The sequence below is a fragment of the Leptonotus elevatus genome, chromosome 12 (assembly GCF_054856555.1).
Source record: "Leptonotus elevatus isolate MCC_2025b chromosome 12, RoL_Lele_1.0, whole genome shotgun sequence".
In the NCBI taxonomy this organism is placed as follows: Eukaryota; Metazoa; Chordata; class Actinopteri; order Syngnathiformes; family Syngnathidae; genus Leptonotus; species Leptonotus elevatus.
In genome coordinates, this window is record NC_141250.1 from 22229297 (window position 1) to 22241651 (window position 12355).

Below are 12355 nucleotides of genomic sequence, written 5' to 3' on the forward strand. Positions count from 1 at the left end.
GAAGTATCACGCCTTCTTTTATAATGGCTGCATGAATGATGACGAGACGGTCAGACATACTGTATTGATTGCTCATTTATGCGAGAATATCGATGGCTTTAAATTGGAACATTGTAAGTGATTTCTCTTGACAACATGTTCCTGTTTCAGGATCAGGGTTGGACACAGCGCTCCAATTTTGCATCCATTACGCCAGTTGGAAGGATTGTAACGAATGAACACATTTTTACATTAGTTAGCGACATAGTCAGAGGTGGCAAATCCAGGTCCAAACAGTAAAAACCCTGCCACAGTTTGGCTTTAGCCCCACGTGCTAGCTAGCGAGCTCCCTAGCTAGCTCCCCGGGTGCTTGGTTACCTGCTCGGGAGCTAGCTAGTGATGAGTTATTAACATTGTTTTTCAGTTTCAATTTATATTTTAGCCGTTTTGGATTTAGTTATAGCAGTATGGCTCAATGAATAGAATTGTATTATCTGTCTCACTCTCAGAAGAAGGGCAACGGGTTTTTACATTTGCTATCTTGAAGGAGTCTAGGACCGGTCTCAGCCGGTCGGAAGGGAGGCACAGGCTGATTATTAATTTTCTCTAATCTGATTTATACCTATGGGAACTTGCTGATGGGAACAGAAGGGGGGATTTTCTTGTATTCACTGAGTTGTAAACAAATGTACTGTGGGCTGATGGGAGGAGACTTTTCGTATTCACCCACTTTTCAATAAATAATGATGTGCCGGGGTAGAACGGACACACAATCTGATAGAACACGCTATGAGTGTCGTCAATTGTTGTCATCAGAAGCTTCTGTTTTAATGATACCTTTGCAAAGGGACTTCTTCACCAGAATCTCACCATTCAGTTAATTGAACACGCAAAGAGTACAATACTTAATATTGTCTACTCTAACACTAGCTAGCTAGCTAGCACAAGGGGCTAAAGGCAAACTGTGACAGGGTTTTTACTTTCTGGGCCTGAATTTGCCACCTTTGGACATACTGTAGTCAATTTTGTTCTGGAAGGTTCTCCCAAGCCGTCTAGTTGACGATCGCAAGCTTATTGAATTGAAGTGTTGTCTTTCTCGCGTTTGCCTGGTAAGCAGTCCAGTTTGACCTCTCGCCTAACCAAAGTCAGCTGCCATTGTCTGCAGCTGCCCCGCCGCCTTAATGAGGACGGATAAAGATTTTGCCGAGGATGCGGTTGGCAGGTTTCAGCTCCGAGGCATTAGCAGCTATTTGTAGTTATACGTAGCACAGCTGTGCGCGTCTACATAGGGAAGCATTTCTTCTTGCTTTTTTGCTGGATATTTGATCTGTGCCAACCCCCGGCGGGAAACAGCTGGCCCTTCGGATGCTGGAGAGCATTCAACGCTGGGCAAGTAACAAATATTGCCTTTAAAAGGCTTACTTTAGTTCATTATCATGATGTCCGCTTCTTAGAGTGACCCTACAAAAATATGCTGGAAGCTAGAATTCTTAAGGATAGTTGTTTCCACAGAAACATAAATATTTTTTATTTTTTTAATTTTTATTTTAAAAAGAGCAATGATGATGACATTACCGAATGGACATTACTGAGCTCTTAAAAAATAGAAGGAAAATAAAAAAATAAAAAAAATAAAAAATAAACAAATATACAGAACAGCAAACCACGACTGGTATAACGTCGATGCTAAGTGGAAAATGAACAAGTCAAAATGTGAGCGGGCCACAATTTATATTTCAGACCCTTAGGACTAGTTTTGACGCCTTAGAGTTTGTGTCCATGGCAACGGGAAGTTGGCTTCCACCAGTGGAGGTTATCCCAATAATTGACTTGAGCCCTCCAAATGGTTGTCCATAATCCACATGTGAACAACCAGACATTCATTTGTCTTCATGGAGCGAAAGTCCCGATCCCAGGGTACATAAAGACATCCATCCATCCATCCATTTTCTGTACCGCTTGTCCTCACAAGGGTCGCGGGGGTTGCTGGAGCCTATCCCAGCTGGCTTTGGGCAGTAGGCGGGGTACACCCTGAACTGGTTGCCAGCCAATTAAAAACAACTATACATAAAGACAACTATTGTCAATTTAGAGTCTTCAATCAAGCTTTGAGGCAATCCACGCGAGCTGCTGGGAGACCACATCAACTCCACCAAGAGATTGGAAGAGCGACCGGTCACGCATCCCGACCTCCAGTTTGGCCATTTGGTGGGCATCGAGGCGCCAATATGTTGATGCGGCGTGCCGGTTATCCATCAGTGGATGAGCTCCACTTGGCTCTCCATTCGAGGCGGATGAATGCGTTTGGCAACATTATTCGGCGTCCCGGGGGGCCATTACGGGCAGGGACCAGTCGAACGTGTTCTCAAACTGTGCATAATGTAAATAAATGGGGCTCATTAGAAACTCTTCACGAGGATGTTAATCACGTGACGAATGTGGAACAACAGCAGCTTATTTCAAATGACAAGCCTCATAAATGTGACAGTCCGTAGTACAAAAAAAAAAACAACATCCTTCCACTGTGGCTGAATTAATCTCAATAAATGAATACGATGACGCGCCGCGCGCTGATGGCCGCGGAGACGCAACCTTCCAACCTTTCGTCGGTCGCCTTGAAAACGACTGAAGATCAACTGGCCCGCGTCGCTGACACAAAAGCTCGCCGGATGTCTTTGGCAACAAATGCGGAAGGATTTGCGACGCTCCGGCAACAGATGCGCTCCATTTCTCCGACCTTGGCTCGCTTCGATCCGGCTGTGGAAGGCCATGTAGCCAAAGTCATGACACCCGCCCACCACACCTCGCCCAACAAAGACTGAACTACCTGGAGATTTTTTTTTTTCCCGTGAGATAAAACAATCTCAGCAGTTTTATCGAGAGAGAAAATTGCCACCTCCAGTGGCATGTGGGGATTTTGCCATTCGACTTGAAATATATATATATTTTTTTTTTAATGAATCATTTTGAATTTCGTCTGTTGGTGTCTGCTTTAGTCTGGCTCACAGGTGATAGATTATTGATTATTATATTATATATTGACATTTTGCTGGTCTGCCATTCGTCTTCCGTCATCGTCAATCCGTCATTTTTTCAAGCCGAACCAAACCGTAATCGACAGTCCTCAACATGCCCGAAAAATAAGCAAAATTATGATTTTTTTTTTAAAGGTGACCACTAAAAATGTGATAAAAGCAATTAAAATTGCAAGCAATACTTGCAGCTTTAATGTCATTTAAAATGGGCTATCACTTGTTTGTGATGTTAAGATCTTCATTTATTAAATTTCCCTTTTTAAATTCTCACGGTCGAATAGCATTTCTAAAGAATCTATCGTAAGCAAAATATATATATATATATATATATTTTTTTTTCTTATTTTGTTTTCACTCACATTTCATTTTTATGCATGTGGCAGCCAGTATAGCAATTTTGGACATTGTCATATGCTGCATCTTGCAGGGAAAAGTTGTATCCCATAAAAAAGGCATTCCAAAAAGCCAGAAATAAATTTTTCAATCAAAAAATGTAAATAAAATAAATAAATAAATAAAATGTTTCCAGCGACGGTGCGCTCCATTTACTGAGCCAGACATCCTCGACTGAGTATTTTGTATGCACCTTATATCCATTCTCTTGGCACAAATTGGCATTTTGTGACCACAAATTAGCATTTTGTGCACATCTTATATATTAGGGCCAGAATTGAATCTTTCCCCCAGACATGTCAAATCAATTCCAATAGCCAATCCATTAGTGAACAATACTGAGTACTTCCAAGTGGAGCGCAGTCAGGTTGAGACAGGAAAAAAGCGCTCCGCTCCTGGAACAATGGCAGCCGCGGCCTACTTCTCAAACCCAGGGGAAAGTGCAAATGGAATTGAAGAGGGTCAGTGAAAACGCATTTTCCCTAATGCAAATGACGAGGCCTGTTCAAATAAAACCAGGCCACAACATTAGGCACACCTGCATCATTCAAAAAGCCCAGCTCTCGAGAATGCAGATTTTTGGGCGACAGTTTCATAGCGATGAAGTGAACGAATAGAAAACCAAATCGCTCACCAGGTTGTTGTTTTTGACAGATGGCAGCATATCAGCTTTTTTTTTTTGCAGAGTTTTGCTCATTTCTTTCTTTAAAGAAATGATGTAAAAGGGTTGGCAATATGTCTTAGCAGTTTCACTAATTCTTATATGTGACCCACGAAGGCTGAAGGTGTCGCCAGGTAAAAATGTGTCAAAAGTGTCTAAAAGTCTCTTTTAATTTCCCAACAGCCCAAAAGTTTCAATTGTAATTTGAAGCGTATGAAAATAAGTGACGAATAGCAAGTATGTATTTTTAGCCGTCTTGTAGCTAACACGTCTTAAGAACCTGCCTCGAAAATAAGCTCGTCTCTAACCTCATTTCACAAATGATTGATATAAAAGCACATACCAACCAATAGAATGAAAGTTGAAAAGACACCTCCAGCACAAAATCAATCATATATATATGAACGTGACAGTTTTTCCGTACGTTGTTTTGGCAGGTACCTGCCGTGTACACATAATTGATCCACAACATCGATGAAACGAGTCATGTGATTAGATGAATCAATAGTCAGCATGCGGAGTTGAAGAGGACACGGTCTCGACTTGGTGAATCGATTTCAACCGGACCGAAGGAATCGTTTTGATGACATCTTAAGATATCTGAATGGAGTCGCGTTGTACTTTTTTTTTTTTTTTTTTTTTTAATGATTTAGGACACTTCCCAGGTGTCCGAATAAGATAAGAATAAAGAATCGCAGCGCATTTGACATACACTTGTCACACACTTTGGTAACCATGACAACGGCTGGCACAGTTAGGGCATTTCAGCGACATCAGGGCTACTTTTAGCAAAGGTGGTTCTATATTAAGCGACATTTCCGGAAGCCATTTTTCAAAATGAGCAACTTAGCAATGAATCGAGTGAATCTCTGTGCCGTTGAGAGACTCCGAGACTCCCTCAAGAGCAGGAGATATTCGGCCCTCCTCGTCTAGGCTGCAAATGAATTCCACTAACCATGCGACAGCCCCAAAAATGAGTGCCCTTAATGATTTGATTGAATTTTCACTCCTGGCGGCAGCACTTCATCACCAAGCTTGCCCAATTGCACTTTGTCAATTGGTCGAGTGGACAACAGGTGCTAATGCTAATCTGTGCTAGCACTGCAGCGCTGTTGACATTTTTAGTTTGCCAATGAGCTGATTAGTTACAAGTTGCAAGAGTTTGAAAAACGTGCAAGGCTGAGTTTTACATTTGATTTGATTTGATTTTGACAGAAAATAGGTTTTGTATGTGTGACATTGTTGGAAAGGTTGAAAATTGTGCTGACACAATTTTCTGAATGAATGAATGAATGAATGAATGAATGAATGAATGAATTCCATTAACCATGCGACAGCCCCAAAAATGAGTGCCCTTAATGATTTGATTGCATTTTCACTCCTGGCGGCAGCACTTCATCACCAAGCTGCCCAATTGCACTTTGTCAATTGGTCGAGTGGACAACAGGTGCTAATGCTAATCTGTGCTAGCACTGCAGCGCTGTTGACATTTTTAGTTTGCCAATGAGCTGAATAGTTACAAGTTGCAAGAGTTTGAAAAACGTGCAAGGCTGAGTTTTACATTTGATTTGATTTGATTTTGACAGAAAATAGGTTTTGTATGTGTGAAATTGTTGCAAAGGTTGAAAATTGTGCTGACACAATTTGTCACGATTCAGAAGAACAAAGTTCCAGTAAAGCTCAGACGACAAAAGACTGACTCCGTTGTTTTTAATTTTACACTTGATGGGTGGCAGGAACTCCAGAGACCCGACTATTTGCAGACAAGACATTAAAATTTTTAACATTTTTTAGAGTAAATCCATCCGAACTTCACACTTTTTTTTTTTTACACCACATTTCATATTTATATACGCAAATGCTTACTTGACTTGATCGTTTGCTGATTCACTTCCAGGCGGAAACATTGGATCGGTTCATTCGGCGTCAAGACCCCGAGGAATGGATGTGGCGGCCGGCCAGGTGGGGAGGGGGGTTGGGCGAGGGAGGGGGTGATGGAAGGAGGGAGGGAGGGAGGGACACACGCTCCTCTCCATCCGGACGGAGCCGCACACGCCCGTGAGACGTTCGGCGGCTCCACCTGGAACGACGAGCATCCTCTTCCTCCTCCTCCTCCTCCTCTTGTTGGTCATCTTTTTCGAGCTCCTCGCTGGAAAACAAAGCATCTCCAAGAGACGGGATTACTCGCACCACTTCCAATACGTGAAATCTGCCTTGTGAAATGCTGTTTTTGAGGCGAGTGTACTTTTGCAACAAACAAAAAAAAATTTTTTTTTGCAGAGGATATGCTTTGATCAACTTCTTGTCGCAGCCTCATTAGACGCGGATATATTCAAGTAGCTTTTTTAATTCTTAAAGGAAGAATAATGTCCAAATTGTAAGTATACCTTTGCAGTACTTATGAATCATTTTCGCATGTACTAGTATTTTCATTCAGTGCGGACAAACCACATGAGGTGCTATCTTTCCATCTATATGGTTTTAATGATGTGGTCATGTCACAACCTCCCTGCAGTGTGTTTAAAAGGTGCGTGTGTGTGCGTGTGAGTCACATTTTGTATCCCGCTGAGTTGAGAAGAATACAAACGATGATGAGCTTATTTACGACCACACGCGTGTGCGCCTGTCGCCGTGGCTCCTCCACCAAGGCAAGAAAGACGTGCTTACATGTGGGAAAAGAAATATTTTACGGGGTGGTCTGACCTCCAGCGCAGTGAGGGGTTCATTTGTGCGAGCAATTAAGCCCCACCAGAGGGTGCGCAGACCCAAAGTGATCTGGAGCAATTTTTAGAAACGCGCTGGCTGCTCTTCTAATGAGTCTGCCAGCCGTACATGAGGAAATGGTGTCCATATTTTTTTGTGCAGTGGGGTCAAGTGACGGCAGCTTGTGGATTTGCAAAAATGATTTGCAATCAATTATTACTATATTGTTTTATTTTTTAACATGAAATGATGGTGGCATATCATTATTTATGGGAGACCGGGGCATGTTGTCACATGGGTAAGTTGTCACATGGGTAAGTTGTCACATTGCAATTAAGTGGAATGCTAGTTTTCTTCCTCTATTCACATGTATGCACATTGTGAACTGACCTTGACTGAGTGCCAATTCACTATTTTGCACAACCCAAAGTAAAAAAAGAAGAAGTTATTTTAATTTTAAAACAAGCTTCTTTCGGATAAACATCCGAGCAGTGACACGTGGACTTGTTATCATACCTCAATCGTTGTTCTGTTTTAAGCTAACTTTAAACTAGAGCTAGCATTCGCCAACGTAGTCGTTTGGGGAAACGTGTCTCAGTCGTTTTTTTTTGGGGGGGGGGGGGGTAAGTTGTCACATATGCAAAGAATAAACCGATGAAAAATGGCAACTCGATTTACATGAATTGCCAATCAGATGATAAATCTGAACCATAAGGACATTTGATGGTCAGGTTTTGTATGAGTGTTTATAAATGGAAGTGTCATGATGAACTAAAGCTTTCTTTTTTTTGTAATTCAATTTAATTCGAGGTTGTTGTTTTTTTTGGTTTAAGAAAGGTAAAGCGGGAAAATAATCTGAATTGAGTAAATGAGCAAAAGTCATGATGGCTCGCTCGCCGACATATTTTCAGAAAATAAGCAAAGGACCCCAAATTGACTTGCTTGTGTAATTTTGCTGTTTGTTCACAAGCAATTACAAAGTCCATTTTCCATCATTTGCTTACATCAAAGGATAACGAAGGGGATTTGTTGTTTGTTGTCTGACTACCAAAGACGGTAATTAAGATTGACTGCTTCACTGCAGGGTTCTTGCATGAAGGGAATCATTTCACGTTTCAACACAAGGATGCTTTTTCGCAATTACATAAAAGAATCCTGCCTCTGAGCCATGAACATAAAAACGAAATTTGTTCCAATGAGATGGATTTCTCCTAATAATCACATGAGACGTCGCGTTGACTCATTTGCGGCGAATAGAGGACCATTTGCCGTTTGCATTCATAAAATGGAATTATCCATACGACGTTTAGATAAATAGGAAACATTATGCATAAAGTGCAATATCAATCAATCAGACTTTATTTATAGAGCGCCTTTCATACAATAAAATGCAACTCAAGGTGCTGAACAAGGAAAACATCCATAATACAATAAAAAGAACACCCCCCCCCCCCCCACACACACACACACACACATACCCCACCAAAAAATAAAATAAAAAATAAAATAAAAAAATCAATTAAAACATTTGAATTCAGTCTTTAAAACAAAATAAATGAAAGGGGACAGAAAGAAGTAAAAACGTCATTAAAAAAAATCAACAGAATTATTTGCAACAAATCTATAAAATAATTCAATAGCATATCCTTATGCTATATATTTTTTTTTATGCTATACATTTTTTTCTCCAGTAATTGTGCTTTTATACATTTTTTTAAAATACAGATAGACTGAGAAGATTTTGTTTTACAATCCAGATTGTTTCACAAACTGACACCTTGAGTTGAAAATACATCGTTCTTTTTGTTTTGTTCTATATTTAGGTTTGGAAAAAAAATTCTCCTCTTAATTTGTACTCACTTTCCCTTTTTTTTTTACATTTGATTTGTATATTGACTGGTACAATTTCATGATGGGCTTTATACGTTATTCTAAGGCGGTTAAACTCCATACATTTTTTCAATTAGGAAGTTTCTAGTTGTATTAATAATGGATTAGTGAAAACGACACGAATAGCACATTTTGGTAGAAAAACTAAAACTAAATTAATTAAACAAAATAAATAAATAAAAATAAATACATGGCGGGGCACAGAGAAATGTGACGTGAGAGGAAAAGGCACCCAGGAAACACTGGAGCTAAAAAATAAAAGACAACAAAATAAAAACATTTAAAGGCTAAAAGAAAACAGAATAAAAGGTAAAAATAAAGCTAAAAGACAATATGATAAAATAAACTAGGAATGAAGAAAATAAATAAAAGGGGTTAAAAAGATCATTTAAATGCCGATATTGTGATCATGTCGATATTTAAAAACCGACTCATGGTAATGATCCGTATTGTTTTTGCCTGCAAAAAATATAATGTCTTTGTTTTTCTTTTTCTTTTTCTTTCGCAGCGACGGGAGCTCTGATGATTCCGACTTTGCCGGGCCAAGACTCTCGCACGCTCCATCTCGAATAATATCACCGATTCTTCCTTGGATATTCCACATCATATTCGGATGAGCTTTTCTAAAAGACGATGTGAGAAAAAAGGCCGGCTTCCATAAATCCATATTTTTACTGCTCTGACGCTTCGTTCATTGCCGATGAATTGCAAAACCGGCTGAAAGGATGAGCGCTTTGACCCGAGAGGATTTTTGAGGGATGAACATGCCGGCGCCGTTGCGTCCTCGTGCGGCCAGCAAATCTGAAAAACGCCCGACAGCCGCGCGGGCTCTGCTCTTCGGAATGCTTTTGGCAAGCGCCTCGTCTTGTCCCAGCGGTTGCCACTGTACGGAAAAGAGCGGCATGACGGCGGTCCAATGCGCGTCTCGCAACTTGGCGCGGATCCCGCCGGACCTGCCGAGAGATACCGTGGCCCTGATCCTGGCGTCCAATCATATCACCGAGATCCCTAACCACGCCTTCCGAGAGCTCAACTACCTCCGGGAGTTGGACCTGTCCAACAACGACATCGAGACGGTAGACGCGGCGGCGTTCCACGGCCTCGCCGGCAGCCTCCTGGTTCTGGATCTGGCCAGCAATCGTATCCAAAGCGTGCCCAAGGAGGCGTTCGCTCACCTGCGAGCCAAAATCAACCTCTCCAACAACCCGTGGCACTGCGAGTGCGCGCTGCAGGAGGTTCTGCGGGAGCTGAGGCTGGACCCGGAGTCGGTGAAGGACGTGCTGTGCCACACGGCCGTGCAGGAGGAATACGCCGGCAGGTCGCTCATCCAAGTTCTGGACTCCGGGATCAATTTCTGCAACTTTCACCGCAAGACGACCGACGTGGCCATGTTCGTCACCATGTTTGGTTGGTTCGGCATGGTGATCGGCTACGTCATCTACTACGTCAGGCACAACCAGGAGGATGCCAGGAGGCACCTGGAGTACCTCAAGTCCTTGCCCAGTAGCGCTCAGATGGCAAAAGATTTGGACACCATCAGCACCGTCCTCTAGCAGGACACCGGCCGTTTAGGGTTTCAGCGTTTGCCGATTATTGTTCTTCTTTGGTACCGTTTCTCGGATCCGAATTGAATTTCTCGTGTGTGTGTATCGACTTGTGAGGGATGTAAGAATTTGGAGAAAGAAAATGCTGTCGTGATGATGTTCTGATATTTGTACAATTTATTTTGAGGAATGTATTTGCTGTTTTGAAAACTTCAATTCTAAGCAACTGAGGAAAAAACTGTCAAATGGCTGAATATGTTTACATTTTGATGAAATGGTCACCTCCGTTCACAAACATGGTCTTTTTTTCTTTTTTTTCTAATAGGTTTTCTGGTGAGCTAACAAATACACGCACGTACGCACGCACGCACGCACGCACGCACGCACATACACATACACATACTCACCCACACACACACAAAAATATATATATATATATATAAAAAAAAAAAAAAAAAAAGAGCAATGATGATGACATTTCCGAATGAACAATACTGAGCTCTTAATAAAAATTAAAAAAATAATAATAAAAATAAAATAAAAATTAAAAAAAACATGGTCTTATGACAATTACAGGAGATCCTCGGTTTAGGTTCAGCATTCCGTTCCGACCCTACGACGACAAACGAATTTTTTACGCAAGTTGGAACCAGCGGTGGTAAAGTCTTTATTTTCGGTAAATACAACAAAAGCAAAAAAAAATAAAAAATTGCAACCGAAACAAAGTAAACAATGTATTCTGAAAGCAGCAATGAACGATTCATCATTCAAAGCAGGGTTCCACATTTTGTCAGCCCTTTTGCGGTATTTTCACTCTAAGTATCAAATCTACCAACAAAGCGTAGACTTTCTTCTTTCACCAGAAAAAAGTTTGTTCCAGCTTTTTTGATACTTTAGTAACAGTAGAACATTGGTTGCGTTCACCCAAAAAAAAAAGCAGTTTTTCTGACCAAAAAGTGGAGAAATTCGCTTTTTGTGAAAAAGAACCATGTCAAGCAAAACAATGAGTTTGTTGCTAATATTGCACGTCAAACTATTAGACAACAAAAACTAAATTGACAGCAAAATATTTGTGTCATCTTTTCTCACGATTGTGACCATTTCGACGGAGCTACTGCGACTGTTCATGCCATAAATGTACATACTTTGTTGGAGTGTCAGGTGGCAAAACTTGCCGTGTTGCTATTTCGAGCTGACATTCTCCGCCAAAATCCAAATTCAAATCCAAAGCGGTACGATCCAGATGGTTCCGTTCGTCGTTACCGTGGTTTACAAATCTGAATTTCGTGGGCAAGCGGCGTCGGTAAACGGTCTCATTCCAGTCAAAGAATGCGAACCAAAAGGCCACAAACGTCTCAAATCTTCGAAAACCAACGAATTTGATCCAAAATGGCCGACTTGCTTTAGGCATGTTGAGCAATGAGCAATTCTCAGCGCATTCAGCAAAGATTAGAGGCAGCGGGATTCAATGATTGTGTGTGTGTGTGTGCGGGTGCGGGTGCGGGTGCGTGTGTGTGTGTGTGCGTGTGTGGGTGCGTGTGTGTGTGTGTGCGTGCGTGCATGCGTGTGCGAGTGCGTGTGCGTGGGTGTGGGTGTGCGTGTGGGTGTGTGTGTGGGGGGGGGGGGGGTGTGCGAGTGCGTGTGTGTGGGTGTGGGTGTGGGTGTGGGTGTGCGTGCGTGCGGGTGCGTGTGTGTGTGTGTGTGTGGGGGTGTGTGTGTGTGTGAGTGGGTGTGTGTGGGTGTGGGTGTGGGTGTGCGTGCGTGCGGGTGCGTGTGTGTGTGTGTGTGTGGGTGTGTGTGGGTGTGGGTGTGCGTGCGTGCGTGTGCGTGTGTGCGTGTGCGTGTGCGTGTGCGAGTGCGTGTGCGTGTGGGTGTGCGTGTGTGTGTGTGTGTGTGTGTGTGTGTGTGTGTGTGTGTGTGTGTGTGTGTGTGTGTGTGTGTGTGTGTGTGTGTGTGTGTGTGTGTGTGTGTGTGTGCGTGCGTGTGCGTGTGCGTGTGTGTGTGTGGGGGGGTGTGTGTGTGTGAGGTCCACCTCAGTACATAAATCTTTAAAGCACACAATCGGCCACTTAACGAGCGTCGCTCTCCGACTCGATTACCCGCGCGTTTTGCTTTTACTGTGATGTGAATACAGAGTTATTTTCTCGGCC

General features: G+C 42.3%; 1 protein-coding gene across 1 annotated transcript; it reads left to right on the forward strand.

Moving 5' to 3' along the window:
- The first annotated feature begins 6139 nt into the window (after positions 1-6139).
- lrrc3 (leucine rich repeat containing 3) lies at positions 6140-10532 on the forward strand. The gene is made up of 2 exons (XM_086091540.1): positions 6140-6445; positions 9170-10532. Exon 2 carries the CDS (start codon positions 9420-9422, stop codon positions 10212-10214), a length of 795 nt encoding a protein of 264 aa, XP_085947666.1. The 5' UTR covers positions 6140-6445; positions 9170-9419; the 3' UTR covers positions 10215-10532.
- Positions 10533-12355: the final 1823 nt, after the last annotated feature.